This window comes from Coregonus lavaretus (assembly GCF_964263955.1).
Source record: "Coregonus lavaretus genome assembly, contig: HAP1_SCAFFOLD_2891, whole genome shotgun sequence".
Classification (NCBI taxonomy): Eukaryota; Metazoa; Chordata; class Actinopteri; order Salmoniformes; family Salmonidae; genus Coregonus; species Coregonus lavaretus.
This window is the reverse complement of record NW_028161527.1, coordinates 27,997-45,814: the sequence shown is the minus strand read 5'-3', so window position 1 is coordinate 45,814 and position 17,818 is coordinate 27,997. Positions and strand designations below refer to the sequence as shown.

Genomic DNA, 17,818 nt, shown 5'->3' with positions numbered 1-17,818 from the left:
AACTATACTGCATCAGGCAAAAAGAGAGTGATCTATTTGTTTGCATAGGAAGTCCGGTCTGAGAGAACGAGAGCAGGACAGGCTGCTAGTGCTCAGGTCAATAAAGAAAGAAACTGATATTTGTTAAGCTTTTAACTGGCTTTTAGTCTTTATCTTCCGATGCTCATCACTTATGGACTCATCAGTGACCCTTCCACTAGTTATGGTACCTTTTCAGCCCATGTTACTGTATCCTTACTCATCAAGACAGCTATATAAGTTCTCTCTCTCTCAACAGCGTTTGCAGTGTGAAAAACAAAAGCTTTTTTTGCTTAGTTATTCTTGTAAAATTGCTTGTTTGTCTGTCTGTTGACATGTTGTAAAAGTTACCGTATTCCCTATCTATTTTTGAAGCCTTGTATACAAAGTCCATGAGATGGAGTAAGTCCTATGCAGACCAGTGATGTAGTGAAACTGGTTGAATCCGCCAATAACCAGAAGCATAAGTTCACAAGCTGGGGCCTCTGACATCATGATGATAATTGTGAGTCATGTAAAAAGCAGATGTGATGACAATGTCATAAAACCATTGGGAATAAAATATAGGGGGCTTTGTTGTTGACCTTGAAGTAAAGGCATTATATCACCACAGAAACTGGAATTAAGCTTTGAGAATCATTCCACCACCTTTGGTTGAGTTACAGTGACAATTCAATACATCTAAAATAGAAATATTCATAGGAAAGCAAACAATAAAAAAAAAAATTAAAAAAAATTACACTTAATATGTACACTCATATAGTTCTCACATATACTGTATCTGAATGTAGGCCTGTATTTGTTAACACACATCTGTTGAGATCCCACACGGCTTAAAGAGAGGAAGCTGACCTGAAACCCAAGGAGAAAGTTAATTAATAAGTCTGTAAATATAATTTATGGCCATGAGTATTGTAGAGTAGTGATAACCTTTTGACCCAATGTGCAGGGAGATGCTAGTGCATTAGCTGTAGCCCAACTTTGAAGTCAGTGTCATCCAATGCAGCTGTGAATAGGCTACATTGTTTTTATACCATTAGCAGTGAGACATGAAACATCAGCTTATTGTTGATATTCACTCAAGAGTCATATGTGACTAGCCTGCCCTCACAAAGACATATGCCTTACAAAATCCCCAAACAATTCCCTTCAAAAAAGAGAGAAAACATTTAGGCCTAATTGAGATTGAATGGAATTATAAAATAAATACTATAAATTCAGGGTCTGGATTTCGAAGTTAAAAAAATGGATGCCTATCGAATTTGTGTGGTGAAGGCTATTCTTGTTCTACAATGCTTTTCCCCAGCGCCTGTCTTTGTGGATGGTTTCATTGTGTATGAAATATGTGTATGGATGCAATCCGTTAATAGATTAGACAGTAAGTAAGCATCAACTTCTCCACAAAGACAGGCGCTGGGGAAAAGAATACACGTTTAAACTTCAAACTTTACTTTGGACTACGGAATTTTATTGCCCCTTCCTTTATAACCGACGTTGAGATAATATTTAACAGAAATTCTCTTGCGCATAACTTTATTTTGCACCAGTTACACTTCAACAGTTGAGTGGGTAACTTGTTTTCTGTCAATGTGGTTTTGAAGATAAACGGATTCACCACCTTCAAGTCGGCAGGATGGTAAACTTAAAAACTCAATGACAAGAATCTGTTGATAATACAACATAACATTTTGTTGAAAAATAAGTGTTGCATATCTAGATACCTCAAACAACTATTTCATTCATAACTTCTTTCGGTCATCCTATTCACCTTTGACAGAATTGCATAGGTAAGGTGGTGTTGGGACTTTTGGGGCTTGCTGTCGTCATCATCTTGATAGCAGTGCCCACAGCATTGTATCTGAACGGTGAGTGGTTCCACTTTCAATTGCTTTCAAGGACCCATTAAATTGTAGCCTACCATAACTGTAAAAAAAAAAAAAAATGTTCAGAATAAGTATTTTATTACTACAATAGAACATTGCATACACTGGATAATAATATTGTATTATTTTAACAGAACACTGCATAAAATAGACACTTTGACATAATGCATGTGCCATTCAAACATGTAGGCCTAGTGCTTTATTGCTTTAGAAATGCAGGACCTTGTTGCAATATCACATCGTATATGCAGGTACCACATTTGTATAACTTTATCCCATTAACATATTTAGTTCAGTTATAGCGGCTCTACAAACCCAGTCAAATGTATATTGTATATCTGTTACAACCTTGCAGTCCTCCTCCCAAGATCCATATCTATTTTTATCAAGACCTGTTTAATCATGTGTACATGCATTGTAATCTTGAGTCATTACAGTAGCCTATGACTTTTTCTCTTTTTCACTCATACATTCCTCCTAGTATACAGTATAGTATGAGAAATCAGTGAATGCTATCTTTGAGCCCCATGTTTCAGAGGAAAAAGTGAATGCTCAGAGGACGTTCACTCTCAGTGATGTCTTCAATAGTTCCATCAGGACCAGATCGTACAACATGCGCTGGATCTCAGGTAAAACACCCTAGAAGCCCAATCAATCAACTGTATGTAAATGAGTGGATGGCTGTTATGTTTAATCAAGTCAGTAATTGCGTGCCTGAAATGTATTATACAACACTCTAACCCTGGAAGGATGCACGTTTAGATACAAGTCAACAACACAACACTTTTATTATTATATTACAATGTTCCCATTACAAAATGATAAGAAACAATAAAAAATGATACTAGGCCAATATACTGTATCTATTCAAATGGCACACTTTCGCTTTATGTTAAATCATCAGTGCTGATATTTCATCTTAAACGTCAGTTAGTTCATTACTTTTAAACTCCTCTTTCCCCTCCCCATAGACCATGAGTATCTGCATAAAAAAGACGACTCCATCTTCCTTCACAACCTGATTACGGGAAACAACTCAGAATTCCTGAGCAGCATCACATTTGTAAGATACCCCTCGTGGGTGTGTGTGTCGGTCTGTGTCTATGCATATTTGGAAGTAAGTATGGTGAAGGAAGGAGTGCTTGTGTCATGTATAACACAGTTCCTTTTTGTTGTTGTTGAAAAACAGGATCAAGTGGCTGCCTATGATTATGTAGTGTCTGCTGATCGAAAATATGTTGCTTTCAAGAGCAATTGGACTAAGGTAATGTCTTGTGATATTTAATGATTTGTTGCTGTTGTGCTATCCTGCTGTGAAGTTGCTATGTGTGATATGTCATTGAGGTGTGGTTGTTGTTGCAGAATCAGACTTACGTGCCCAAAGTAATTGCCCTGCAATTTTGATCAAATTGAATTAATGTATTAAGTAATTTATATAAGTAATTGATCTGTGCTACTAATCAAATTCCTAATTATAATTTCATTTGTTTCAACAGATATGGAGACACTCCTTCACAGCTTCATATTCTCTCTATGATTTGGCAAGCTCGTAAGTCTCTTTCAACTGTTCTATACACACATCTGCAATATCCCTTTAACTTTGAGAATTACATATGCAGTGTAGAGAACATAGGGAGTTTCATTTTATTCATGGGACTAGTGCAGGAAATGGTCAACAATACTCAACAAATAGAGGAACTGAAGAGGGCCATAAAATGTCATGTTTACTGCAAACAATTTATAGGGACGCATTTACAGCGCATTCAGAAAGTATTCAGACCCCCTTCCCTTTTTCCACATTTTGTTACGTTACAGCCTTATTCTAAAATGGATGTAAAAAATAATAATCCTCATCAAATCTACACACAATACCCCATAATGACAAAACGAAAACAGGTTTAGAAATCTTTGCAAATGTATTACAAATAACAACAGAAATACGTTATTTACATACGTTTTCAGAGCCTTTGCTGAGACTCGAAATTGAGCTCAGGTGCTCAGGGTCTGAATACTTTCCGAATGCACTGTATGGTGTTTTGTCAAACAGACATTAATACTGTTAGTTTTTATTTATTCTCATTTTAGGACATTTCTCAGTACACCAGACATTCCTCACGAAGTCCATTTGTTTGCATGGGCGCCAACAGGCAACAAAATGGTAGGTTAAAAGGAAACTTGAGAGAAACCATTGGATTTGTTTATATACTATGCTTTTCCAGAGGCTGACCCATTACACTCTTATAACGGGTGACATATACTTTTAATTCAACACGTCTTCCAAACACTCATCATCAATAGGACTGACCCAACAATACAACATGCACTTTTGCTTGTCTTCAGTTCAAAGCTGAAATGCTCAAAGATCACATTTGTCATGCTCCAAATAAATAACTTATTCACAACATGTAATTGGTTACTGTTACTCTAAACATGATATTACAGGTTACTAGGCCAACCAAAAGACATTGCACACTATTATGCATATTACAGTGTTATACCATGGTGAAAGAGGAACTTGAGTCATTAAGACGTATCTCCATATCTTTGCTCCTCTCACATACAGGCATTTGTGTGGGAAAATAATGTCTATGTGAAGACCAGCCCTACCGCTAAGGCCATTCAGGTGACCTTCAACGGAGAACACAACAAAATCTTAAATGGCATTCCAGATTGGGTGTATGAGGGTAAGCAATACATACAAGATGCTAGCTGTGAATCTTACATACAGTTGAAGTCGGAAGTTTAAATACACCTTAGCCAAATACATTTTAACTCAGTTTTTCACAATTCCTGACATTTAATCCTAGTAAAAATTCCATGTCTTAGGTCAGTTAGGATCACCACTTTATTTTAAGAATGTGAAATGTCAGAATAATATTAGAGAATTTTTATTTCAGTTTTTATTTCTTTCATCACAGTCCCAGTGGGTCAGAAGTTTACATACACTCAATTAGTATTTGGTAGCATTGCCTTTAAATTGTTTAACTTGGGTCAAACGTTTCGGGTAGCCTTCCACAAGCTTCCCACAATAAGTTGGGTGAATTTTGGCCCATTCCTCCTGACAGAGCTGGTGTAATTGAGTCAGGTTTGTAGGCCTCCTTGCTCGCACACGCTTTTTCAGTTCTGCCCACAAATGTTCTATAGGATTGAGGTCAGGGCTTTGTGATGGCCACTCCAATACCTTGACTTTGTTGTCCTTAAGCCATTTTGCCACAACTTTGGAAGTATGCTTGGGGTCATTGTCCACTTGGAAGACCCATTTGCGACCAAGCTTTAACTTCCTGACTGATGTCTTGAGATGTTGCATCAATAAATCCACATTATTTTCCTTCCTATCCCATCTATTTTGTGAAGTGCACCAGTCCCTCCTGCAGCAAAGCACCCCCACAGCATGATGCTGCCACCCCCGTGCTTCACAGTTGGGATGGTGTTCTTCGGCTTGCAAGTGCCCCCTTTTTCCTCCAAACATAACGATGGTCATTATGGCCAAACAGTTCTATTTTTGTTTCAGCAGACCAGAGGACATTTCTCCAAAAAGTACGATCTTTGTCCCCATGTGCAGTTGCAAACCGTAGTCTGGCTTTTTTATGGCAGTTTTGGAGCAGTGGCTTCTTCCTTGCTGAGCGGCCTTTCAGGTCGATATAGGACTCGTTTTACTGTGGATATAGATACTTTTGTACCCGTTTCCTCCAGCATCTTCACAAGGTCCTTTGCTGTTGTTCTGGGATTGATTTGCACTTTTCGCACCAAAGTACGTTCATCTCTAGGAGACAGAACGCGTCTCCTTCCTGAGCGGTATGACGGCTGCGTGGTCCCATGGTGTTTATACTTGCGTACTATTGTTTGTACAGATGAACGTGGTACCTTCAGGCATTTGCAAATTGCTCCCAAGGATGAACCAGACTTGTGGAGGTCTACATTTTCTTTTGTGGAGGTCTTGGCTGATTTCTTTTGATTTTCCCATGATGTCAAGCAAAGAGGGACTAAGTTTGAAGGTAGGCCTTGAAATACATCCACGGGTACACCTCCAATTCACTCAAATGATGTCAATTATTCTATCAGAAGCTTCTAAAGCCATGACATCCTTTTCTGGAAGCTGTTTAAAGGCACAGTCAACTTAGTGTATGTAAACTTCTGACCCACTGGAATTGTGATACAGTGAAATAATCTGTCTTTAAACAATTGTTGGAAAAATTACTTGTGTCATGCACAAAGTAGATGTCCTAACCGACTTGCCAAAACGATAGTTTGTTAACAAGAAATTTGTGGAGTGGTTGAAAAACAAGTTTTAATGACTCCAACCTAAGTGTATGTAAACTTCCGATTTTAACTGTACCTCTTACTATAATTAGTCCATATTAGTCAGCACTGTGATGTGAATTGTGTAAAATGTGATTATACAGTCCCTAGTGAACAAGTTTCTCTTTTGACAACACAGAAGTCTGTGAAGAGTTTAAGCCACACAGGCAAACACAACACACAAAATAGATGTGCCATCTTGATGTAGGCCTGACAGTGTTTTTGGATTGTTTGTTTGTTAGAGGAAATGTTCTCTTCTTACGAGGCAATGTGGTGGTCACCTGGAGGGAGGTATCTGGCCTATGCTGAGTTTAACGACACTCTGGTCCAAAACATTGAGTATTCCTGGTATGGGAAGGAACAGTATCCTGACACTGTAATTTTCCCCTATCCTAAGGTAAGATTACACTTTATGTATGTTTGATGTGTATCTAAAAAGTGTGTTGGAGTACGTCATTATTGGCATGAGGTTCTGTGGCAGTTGATAAGGGAACTGGACTCTGGACCATAAGGCCTCTGGGTTAAAAGCATGTTGTTTTATCACAACTCTGGGTACTTTTAGGTCTAAGCTGTCCCAATAAAATTATATTGGTCCGCGATTTCCCAATTCGGAAACCTTTCTTGACGACTGTGTATTTGAATAGAGTCATATACTCTGTATTGTCACATATTAATGCGTTGATACTGTGTCTATAGTCATTATAAAACAAGACATAAAAAAATACATTTTAAAGATGTGCTTGCTTGTAAGAAAGCAACCTATAAGACCCAAAGTTTGTTTTTATTTCATCTGAATAGTTTTGCATAAATGTAATTTTTTTCTCCATCTTTTAGCCTGGTACTCCCAATCCAGTGGTGAAGCTATTTGTGGTTGATACTGCAAACACATCAATCATCACAGAAGTTGTTGTGCCAGCTTCAGTTGGTGCAGGGTAATGAAACTCAGTAGTACACAATACATTATACAATGTCATTTTTTACCGTTAGATTAGGAGAGAAACACATTGCTTTAGAATTTAAAAATTCATTTTAGGCGTAAGCTGTGAGACAAGTAGTGTGTTTTTTACAGTGATCACTATTTAGCCACAGTCAGCTGGTTAACGGATGAACGCATCGCTGTCCAGTGGCAGAAGAGGAAACAGAACGAGCTCCGCTTTCAGATCTACGACTTCAACACAGCCGGAAACACCTGGATCGAGAATGCGGTAGAGGTACGTCATAAACCCCCCCCCCCCACGCTTTCCTGCCGCCCTCCTCCTCTCCTCTCCTCTCCTCTCCTCTCCTCTCCTCTCCTCTCCTCTCCTCTCCTCTCCTCTCCTACTCCTCTCTGAGAACTTGTTGGGGTCTTAATATGTCACACAGAGAGGATCACACTGTACGAATGACAAAAAAATTATTTCCTATTAATTACAATTAACCATCAAATTATATACTTTTTTGTTGTGTTTTCAGAAACTTGACTTGACAAGCAAGACAGGTTGGATCGGACGGGTATGTACTTTATATGAACACAACAATATGAACATGTATGTAAACATGGGCCATAAAAACATCATTTACCAAGTAACAACTATTGATTATTACTGTAAATAAATACATTATCTTTGTTTTCTAGTTTTCACCTTCTAATCCTACCTTATCGGCGGACAAAGCCAGTTTTTACATTGTGATGAGTAACACTGACGGCTATAAACATATTCATCACGTAACAGGTGTAAGTACTAAGTAGTACACCTAACTGCATACCTTCTCAGTAACCCAGACATGGTTATGATACACACTTCATTTGTAATATTTGTATGTGGTCCTTGCAGGGCACAGCAACAGCTGTCACCACGGGGGCTTGGGAGGTCATTGACATTTTAAAAGTGACTAACAATGCCATATACTATTCAAGCAACCAATATGGTGACAAACCAGGAGGGAGAAACATTTACAAGTAAGAATATCACTCTTTCATTTTCATGCCTTGGTTCTGTCATGCTCATGCGGTGTTCATTTCTAACATGCATAACCTATGACGTACTATCGCTCTATATTTGTAGCCAATAGAATCATGTCAGTTGTCTGTGTGTGTGTCAGGATCATTCTCGGAGCCACTCCCCCCACCACCCAGTGCCTGACCTGTACCCTGAATGAGGACAGGTGTCAATACAACTCAGCTTACTTCAGCCATGATGCCTCTTTCTTCCGCATGGACTGCTCAGGTCCGTCAGCCACACAACACACACACACACACACTACACAACCCAATACACCAACAGCGTTGTGCAGTCAAGTCATCAGAATACTGTAGCTCCCAGCCGGTATATTTATTTTTAAATGATAGTTTTTGTAGTAGTAGTAGTAGTAGTAGTGCTTCTAGATCATTTGGGAGGACACACACACAACATATTAAATATTTGTTGGTCTTCACAGGCCCTGGACTACCTCTGTATACTCTCAGGGACAACAGGGACACTGGCTCAGGTAGGCCAGTTACATTTACAAGTGTATGATGGAAATAAATGATATATACCATGCACCGTGACAGTGCATCTTCTCACCGTCCTGTTTAGAGATTCAGGTTCTTGAGGACAACACGGCTTTGGAAGGCCTTCTGTCTGAGATCCACATGCCCACCATGCGACATGGCTTTATCAAGCAAGGGGAATTCAGTAAGGCTTTCAACTATTAAAGACTTCAATTTAATCTTTCAACTGCTATTAAAATAAATGGGACATCCCTAACTTGATACCCATTGATGGATGTTTCTGTTTATCCCGACAGATCTTTGGTACCAGATGACCTTGCCTCCTGGATTTGACAAATCCAAGAAATACCCCTTACTTATTGATGTGTACGAATGTTCATTAATTCATCTCTGTGAATACATGATCTGCTTTGTCTTATGATGAATTCCTGTAGTAATAACAAGGGCCTGGAGTTAAACCTGACCACATGACTTGAGCAGGAAATACTCTGGGCCCTAGTTAAATTCAGAAGTCTGTAGCGTTTCCTGGTGAGCTCAAGTGGTCAGGGAAAACTCTGCACCCTAACTATAATGTGTTTCTTTCTCTTTTGTGTTCCAGGTATGCAGGGCCTTGCAGTCAGAAAGCAGACTACCGCTATAGGTTGGGCTGGTCTGCATACCTGGCGAGCACGGAGAAGGTCATCGTTGCCAGCTTCGATGGAAGGGGAAGTGGTTACCAAGGCGACAAGTTAATGCACTCCATCTACCGACGTCTGGGAACCTATGAGGTGGAAGATCAGATAACGGCCGCAAAGTAAGGTTGAACCGTGGTTGAACAGTAGCCAAGTCGATAGCTACAGTATGTCCAACTGACTCAAACAGCTTACTTTGTATCATACTGTGTCACACTGCAAAGTGACATTAAGACAACATGATATAACACAATATATCTACATAGATATTTAGAGCTTGAATTAGAGATTCCAAGGCTTTTATGGTTTGAGCTTTGTGATGCAATATCCTGGTGGACAGATCTTTATGTGCTTCATCTAACTCCTCCTCATCTCCACTTTCGTCAACTCACGCTAAATATATCCTGTCTGGCAGGACAACGGACGTGACAGAGGTGTTGGTTAAAGCACATAATGATCTGACCACCAGGCTAATGATGTGACTGATCAGACGTCACATGGGGTCAGCTGGAATGCAACATTACTTTCCTCTTCCTTATTTCACGTCAGGGGGACGGTGATGACTCACAGACTAAGGGCAGTAGAGATATTAGTTAGACCATTGACCATCAGTGGGCATGGTCCATTAGAACCTCTTTCAATTGACCATCACGTTTAAATGAATTAGAGTTTGTACTGGTGGTTCCCAATCACAGCAAGTCACTTTTCTCTTTCAGGGAATTCACCAATATGGGCTTTGTCGACAAAGGCAGAATAGCAATTTGGGGTTGGGTAAGTTAAAGTTTTTCTTTAAGCATAGGGTTTGAAAATATGATCCGTTCGGACCATCAAGTGCAATGTAATGAAATGCAGCTCGTGTACAATCATCTTGTGTGTGTGCCTTGATTAATCTAATCTTATCTGAATTCAAGGCCAAAATCATCTGTTTGTGTTTTATAGTCCTATGGAGGTTATGTCACGTCAATGGTTTTGGGAGCTGGGAGTGGAGTTTTCAAATGTGGAATGGCAGTTGCCCCAGTTTCCAAGTGGGAGTATTATGGTATGCCATTCTGTTATTGATATGTTATTAATATATTTACAATAATATACATGTTAGTTAAATATATAATTGTAAATCATTGCAAATTATCCATACATTTTTCCCTACTTTCAATATTTCAGATTCAATCTACACAGAACGTTATATGAATCAACCTTCAGAAAATCTTGAATTCTACAACGTAAGTTTACCAAAGGCAACATTTTAAATGGCCATTTATACACACAATTTTATACTATGGTCTGTATTATCCACACTGTTATTACGTTCCACGGAAATAACAAAATGTAAATGTATTTTACAGAACTCCACAGTGACAGCCAGAGCTAAGAACTTCAAATCAGTGCAATACCTTCTCATCCATGGGACAGCAGATGGTGAAGCCTCCTCTAGTATTTCTGGAATGTTCTTTTAAAAACACACCACGTGTGCAATTAACAACCATGCAATGTTTAGAGTCTAGACTATTCATTTGACTTTGTAAACCCATTAGTTGATGAAGCTAAAAGTCTTAACTAATCAGTGAACATACTTTTTAAGAGACTTTACCATATTATATGAGAAAAAGAAAACACTGGTCACATCGGATTCTGTAAGACATGTATTTTTATCTCTCTATTTGTTTCAGACAACGTTCATTTTCAGCAAGCTGCTCAGATAGCCGAAGCTCTGGTTGAGGAACAAGTGGACTTTGAGGCTATGGTAAATATTTAGATTTGAGATGAGTTATCTACACAATCAGTGGTTGTAGAGCTTTAAACCTCAATGAACCTGCTCAATGAAAACACTTTTTCAATAAACAAATGATCTGTGCTAATTCCTTCTTTCTATCCCTTTACTACAGTGGTACACGGACAAGGACCATGGTCTTGATGGTTCAGCCAATCAGCATGTCTATACCCACATGAGTCACTTCCTCCAGAAGTGCTTTGCCTGATGTCATTCGAACAAATGATGCCCAACCTGCCCTGATGCTTGCCCAACGATAACCAAACTGCCCCAAATTCATTTGCAATTAATTTGGACAGCAGGTAGCCTAGCAGTTAAGACCGTTTGGCCAGTTACCAAAAGGTCGCTGGTTTGAATCCCGAGCCAACTAGGTGAAAAATCTGTTGATGTGCCCTTGAGCAAGGCACTTAACCGTAATTGCTCGTGTAAATAGCTCTGCATTAGAGCGTCTGCTAAATGATGTAAATGTAATTGAACGTTTCCCTGTCCTATTAAAGTTGTTTGAGCCAGTTCCCAAATATATACTCCAAAAGACCAAAGGTGCTGAAACTCCTCTCTCTATAAAGTTATTTAAAAACTGTGAGTTACGAGGTTACATTTTAAATGAAGGATGTGATTATATTGAAATACCAAAGAGTTTTGTGAGAACTTAACAGCCAGTGACTAAGCCTGTCTGACTTGTATCTATCAATGGGCCTTGATTGCACTGTTTTATTTATGAGGTATCAACATTAATGTCCATACATTATATTGGTTTATATTTCACATTTCACAAATATACTGTATGTTTTTATAGAGGGAATCTTGGAAGACCTTTGTACCTACAGTGTCTGTGTCTACTGTTTCAATAAATGTGTTTAAATCTACACTACCATTCAAAAGTTTGGACACACCTACTCACTCAAGGGCTTTTCTTTATTTTTACATTTTTTTTACATTGTAGAATAATAGTGAAGACATCAGAACTATGAAATAACACATATGGAATCATGTAGTAACCAAAAAAGTGTTAAACAAATCAAAATATATTTTATATTTGAGATTCTTCAAATAGCCACCCTTTGCCTTGATGACAGCTTTGCACACTCTTGGCATTCTCTCAACCAGCTTCATGAGGTAGTCACCTGGAATGCATTTCAATTAACAGGTGTGCCTTCTTAAAAGTGAATTTGTGGAATTGATTTCCTTCTTAATGCGTTTGAGACAATCAGTTGTGTTGTGACAAGGTGGGGGGTATACAGAAGATAGCCCTATTTGGTAAAAGACCAAGTCCATATTATGGCAAGAACAGCTCAAATAAGCAAAGAGAAACGACAGTCCATCATTACTTAAAGACATGAAGGTCAGTCAATACGGAACATTTCAAGAACTTTGAAAGTTTCTTCAAATGCAGTCGCAAAAACCATCAAGCACTATGATGAAACCTGCTCTCGTGAGGACCGCCACAGGAATGGAAGACCCAGAGTTACCTCTGCTGCAGAGGATAAGTTTATTAGAGTTACCAGCCTCAGAAATTGCAGCCCAAATAAATGCTTCACAGTGTTCACGTAACTGACAACTCAACATCAACTGTTCAGAGGGGACTGTGTGAATCAGGCCTTCATGGTCAAATTGCTGCAAAGAAACCACTACTAAAAGGACACCAATAAGAAGAACAGACCTGCTTGGGCCAAGAAACACGAGCAATGGACATTAGACCGGTGGAAATCTGTCCTTTGGTCTGGAGTCCAAATTTGAGATTTTTTGGTTCCAACCGCTGTGTCTTTATGAGACGCGATGTGGGTGAACGGATGATCTCCGCATGTGTAGTTCCCACCATAAAGCATGGAGGAGGTGGTGTTATGGTGTGGGGGTGCTTTGCTGGTGACACTGTCTGTGATTTATTTAGAATTCAAGGCACACTTAACCAGCATGGCTACCACAACATTCTTCAGCGATACGCCATCCATTCTGGTTTCGGCTTAGTGGGACTATCATTTGTTTTTCAACAGGACAATGACTCAACACACCTCCAGGCTTTTAAGGGCTATTTTACCAAGAAGGAGAGTGATGGAGTGCTGCATCAGATGACCTGGCCTCCACAATCCCCCAACCTCAACCCAATTGAGATGGTTTGGGATGAGTCGGATGGCAGAGTGAAGGAAAAGCAGCCAACAAGTTCTCAGAATATGTGGGAACTCCTTCAAGAGTGTTGGAAAAGCATTTCAGGTGAAGCTGGTTGAGAGAATGCCAAGAGTGTGCAAAGCTGTCATCAAGGCAAAGAGTGGCTATTTGAAGAATCTCAAATATAAAATATATGTTTTATTTGATTAGCCACCTTTTGCAGCAATTATAGCTGCAAGTCTCTTGGGGTATGTCTCTACAAGCTTGGCACATTTATCCACTGGGATTTTTGCCCATTTTTCAAGGCAAAACTGCTCCAGCTCCTTCAAGTTGGATGGGTTCCGCTGGTGTACAGCAATACACAATACCACATATTCTCAATTGGATTGAGGTCTGGGCTTTGACTAGGCCATTCCAAGACATTTAAATGTTTCCCCTTAAACCACTCGAGTGTTGCTTTAGCAGAATGCTTAGGGTCATTGTCCTGCTGGAAGGTGAACCTCCATCCCAGTCTCAAATCTCTGGAAGACTGAAAACAGGTTTCCCTCAAGAATTTCCCTGTATTTAGCGTCCATCATTCCTTCAATACTGACCAGTTTCCCAGTCCCTGCCAATGAAAAATATCCCCACAGCATGATGCTGCCAACACCATGCTTCACCGTGGGGATGGTGTTCTCGGAGTGATAAGAGGTGTTGGGTTTGCGCCAGACATAGCGTTTTCCTTGATGGCCAAAAAGCTCAATTTTAGTCTCATCTGACCAGAGTACCTTCTTCCATATGTTTGTGGAGTCTCCCACATGCCTTTTGGCGAACACCAAACGTGTTTGCTTATTTTTTTCTTTAAGCAATGGCTTTTCTGGCCACTCTTCAGTAAAGTCCAGCTCTGTGGAGTGTACGGCTTAAAGTGGTCCTATGGACAGATACTCCAATCTCCGCTGTGGAGCTTTTTTAGCTCCTTCAGGGTTATCTTTGGTCTCTTTGTTGCCTCTCTGATTAATGCCCTCCTTGCCTGGTCCGTGAGTTTTGGTGGGCGGCCCTCTCTTGGCAGGTTTGTTGTGGTGCCATATTCTTTCCATTTTTTAATAATGGATTTAATGGTGCTCTGTGGGATGTTCAAAGTTTTTGATATTTTTTTATAACCCAACCCTGATCTGTACTTCTCCACAACTTTGTCCCTGACCTGTTTGGAGAGCTCCTTGGTCTTCATGGTGCCGCTTGCTTGGTGGTGCCCCTTGCTTAGTGGTGTATATATACTGAGATCATGTGACAGATCATGTGACACTTAGATTGCGCACTTCTGAAGGTAATTGGTTGCACCAGATCTTATTTATGGGCTTCATAGCAAAGGGGGTGAATACATATGCACGCACCACTTTTCCGTCATTTATTTTTTAGAATTTTTTGAAACAAGTTATTTATTTCATTTCACTTCACCAACTTGGGACTATTTTGTGTATGTCCATTACATGAAATCCAAATAAAAATCCATTTAAATTACAGGTTGTAATGAAACAAAATAGGAAAAACGCCAAGGGGGATGAATACTTTTGCAAGCCACTGTATAATCAAAATCTAAATTACTTTAATTTGATATAATAATTTCATATCATCTGAAAATGGTTTATAAGTACATTTACTAAATGGTAATGCAGGTATAGGCATTTAATAACACATGAATTCATGTTATCCAAAAGGGGATGATCAACAGGGCCCTTATTTTGATCTGGCAAACAATGGAAATGTCCTTGTCTTAAAAAAGAAAATCTATTTTCCATCTCTGATTCGATCATAGTTAATAATATCCACAAACACTGACTCAGCTTCCCATTTACAGTAAATATCACACACACACACACACTATTTGACAGGATGTCATCTTGTTTGATTTCTACACCTAAGTGACAGCTGTTTTCTCGCATAGATACTGCCACATCTTCTTTTTAAACAAACGTTTCATCGCGAGTTGATCCAATGCAACCAAACGGGCCCTATGTGTAATGGATTGAGAGTAACAAATGGGTGTAACAGAGTGGGAGAGTGGGAGGATTGGGCCACCTGAACAGACCCGGCCTTATGTCCATGCTATATAAGACTCCCACAGCCAGTCAGGTCAACAAGATACAACCACAAGGAACCAGGACTGAAGCAGAGGATCACTCACTCTCAGACACACATTTCTTCTCATCTACCCGCACATTAACAGGAACAGGTGAGTTGCTTGCAGCCAGGACACGTCTGGATTGATTTAGGATTTTTTTTGGAAAATCTATATTTTAAAACTGGTTGAGTTTTTCCATTGTGAACAATTGAGTATCAAAACCTTTGATTTTGTCAACGGATGTATGATTGATATGGAGCATTTTGCTTCTCAATGTAAAATGGACTTATGTCTGTCTTCGGCTACTCAATTGTGGTTCTGTCTGCAGGTCACAATGTTTGCCATCCACTCCCTGGCTGGTCTTCTTCTCCTGGTCATCATACAGAGCAGTTGGCAGGTCCCTCTACAAGAGGCTGAGGACAACTCAAGGTACAGCTCGAAAACGTTATATTTTACATGGGGGGAAAATGATACCAATTTTCCATTGGATATTTTAACAAATATTTTCAGAACATATCATAGGAAAAAAGCACACAAGGTACAGTATCAACGTAAAGTATGAGCTTGTAAGATACAGACGGAATGACTAGTGTTCAACACATAATGTACATGTATCCAACAGCAAATGTCAATCAAAATTAGACTATAATGAGGCATCTATCAGCATAATTTCAGCATGAAAGATTCTTCTTCTCCTGTAGCTTAGAGACAGCAGACTCACTATTGAAGGCTTTGAGGGGCGTGTCTAACGTGAAGAGACATTCAGAGGGAACCTTCTCTAACGACTACAGTAAATACCAGGAAGATAGGCGGGCTCAGGACTTTGTTCAATGGCTTATGAACTCCAAGAGGAGTGGGTGAGTGTTTCAACAGAGTAATATTATATATTTTTTGGCTTATGACTGGTATGATACTGTGGGGTGGAGAAATTATAATATATTTTTCTTAATGAGAACAAGAACAGTTCAGTCTTTTAGAAACTTTTACTGGGATGAATACTGTATATCTTGAGTTGAACAATCAAAGATTTGGAGGGAGAAATTACAGATTTAAACTTCATCCCAAAATGTTTGTCTAAAGCACCATGTATATTATGGCATTGTTTGCACATACAGAGAAAGGATAGTAATGTAGCAACATATTCATATACAGAGTCCTTCCAAGTCAAACAAAGTAACTTGATGTTATTAACACTACTCATCACTTTGAAACTAATAGCACCCATCCATTTTCATTATCAACTTATCCTCAACTTTTATATCAATACAAACGCTTAAAATACAATATTTGAGTTTTTTACTAGCAAAGTTAGTGAAAAACAGTTATAAGAACTCAGAGGCCATTTTACCTGAGCCAGAATGATGTCACAGTACTATCATTGGTTGAATGGAGTTTCGTATCCATCACACCATTTCCTCTCTATCCCCATCTAGTGCTCCATCCAAACGCCATGCCGACGGGACCTACACCAGTGACGTGAGCACCTACCTACAGGACCAGGCGGCCAAGGACTTTGTGTCCTGGCTCAAATCAGGACGGGCCAGACGAGAGTAGGCTTCCCTTCACCCTACAGTACCAACATAGTGTGTGTCATGTCTAACGCGAGAAGAAGAGAGAGAGAAAAGATAATCAACTACTTAGCTAATTGATCCATTGCCGCACCGTTGCTTTCTTAAGGCCTGTGTTGACATTTCATGTGGTCGTGCCCAATAAATCCCATGAAACTATGCTCTGCATTTATTGATACATTTATTGATATTTGCCCCTCGGATGACTGTGTTGACTGGGTTGGAAGAGAGCGGATCACACAGTTACTGTGTGCATAAACACCTGTTCAGGGAACCAAGGTGTCCTCTAATGAATCACTACAGCTACAGATCACTACTTCATAAATCATCCAATAGTCATAATGCGCAACTAGAAAAGGGTACATTTCCTGAAAAAAATGTGTATTCTTGCTTCAGCCGACTAAAAGTTGAACCCAACATGGTTGGTAATTGTGTATAGAAGAATTGTGTGTGGAACCACTGACAAGTGTGTGTTATCTTGTGTATTGTACCTAGATCTGCTGAGGAGAGCAGGGGGAATGATCCAATGAGCAGAAGACATGTAGATGGAAGCTTCACCAGCGACGTGAACAAGGTCCTAGACAGCATGGCCGCCAAAGAGTATTTACTCTGGGTCATGACCTCCAAACCCTCAGGGAAAAGGTAGACATCAGAACACAACCAGAAGCGTATGAAATGGCACCCTATTCCCTATATAGTGCACTAGGGCTCTGATTAGAACGAGTGAATATGGTGCCATTTTAGACAAGTTTGTCAATGGAGTGAAACCAGCATGTATTGCTTACATCAATATTTGATCAATAATTTGTTGTTGTCACACCCTTTTTCTCTGTATCTCTCTCTCTCTCACACTAAACTGTGTTACTGTATGGTGTCACGGTCTGATAATTCCCCTATGTTTATTTCAGTAACAAACGTCAAGAAGATCATTGAAAGA

General features: G+C 39.5%; 2 protein-coding genes across 2 annotated transcripts; both read left to right on the top strand.

Moving 5' to 3' along the window:
* Window positions 1-1,569: 1,569 nt before the first annotated feature.
* LOC311120458 (dipeptidyl peptidase 4-like) lies at window positions 1,570-11,971 on the top strand. Its single transcript, XM_084195048.1, has 25 exons — window positions 1,570-1,654; window positions 1,796-1,883; window positions 2,438-2,530; window positions 2,873-2,964; window positions 3,091-3,165; window positions 3,398-3,450; window positions 3,987-4,059; window positions 4,465-4,585; window positions 6,443-6,597; window positions 7,035-7,132; window positions 7,270-7,411; window positions 7,653-7,691; window positions 7,816-7,914; window positions 8,015-8,139; window positions 8,283-8,407; window positions 8,619-8,669; window positions 8,759-8,857; window positions 8,970-9,039; window positions 9,272-9,466; window positions 10,061-10,115; window positions 10,284-10,383; window positions 10,506-10,564; window positions 10,688-10,760; window positions 11,012-11,085; window positions 11,228-11,971. Exons 1-25 carry the CDS (start codon window positions 1,652-1,654, stop codon window positions 11,318-11,320), a joined length of 2,250 nt encoding a protein of 749 aa, XP_084051174.1. The 5' UTR covers window positions 1,570-1,651; the 3' UTR covers window positions 11,321-11,971.
* Window positions 11,972-15,345: 3,374 nt separating this feature from the next.
* LOC311120459 (glucagon-1-like) lies at window positions 15,346-17,077 on the top strand. Its single transcript, XM_084195049.1, has 4 exons — window positions 15,346-15,424; window positions 15,642-15,742; window positions 16,015-16,170; window positions 16,747-17,077. The coding sequence occupies exons 2-4, from the start codon at window positions 15,648-15,650 to the stop codon at window positions 16,865-16,867; spliced, it is 372 nt and encodes a 123-aa protein (XP_084051175.1). The 5' UTR covers window positions 15,346-15,424; window positions 15,642-15,647; the 3' UTR covers window positions 16,868-17,077.
* Window positions 17,078-17,818: the final 741 nt, after the last annotated feature.

Bases quoted from the DNA above. Each gene is read 5' to 3' on its own strand.
- LOC311120458 (XM_084195048.1), top strand. The intron at 10,384-10,505 runs GTATGCCATTCT...TCAATATTTCAG, and splicing joins TTCCAAGTGGGAGTATTATG to ATTCAATCTACACAGAACGT. The intron at 10,761-11,011 runs GTGAAGCCTCCT...TATTTGTTTCAG, and splicing joins CATCCATGGGACAGCAGATG to ACAACGTTCATTTTCAGCAA.
- LOC311120459 (XM_084195049.1), top strand. From the start codon at position 15,648: ATGTTTGCCATCCACTCCCTGGCTGGTCTTCTTCTCCTGGTCATCATA. The intron at 15,743-16,014 runs GTACAGCTCGAA...CTTCTCCTGTAG, and splicing joins GAGGCTGAGGACAACTCAAG to CTTAGAGACAGCAGACTCAC. The intron at 16,171-16,746 runs GTGAGTGTTTCA...ATCCCCATCTAG, and splicing joins ATGAACTCCAAGAGGAGTGG to TGCTCCATCCAAACGCCATG.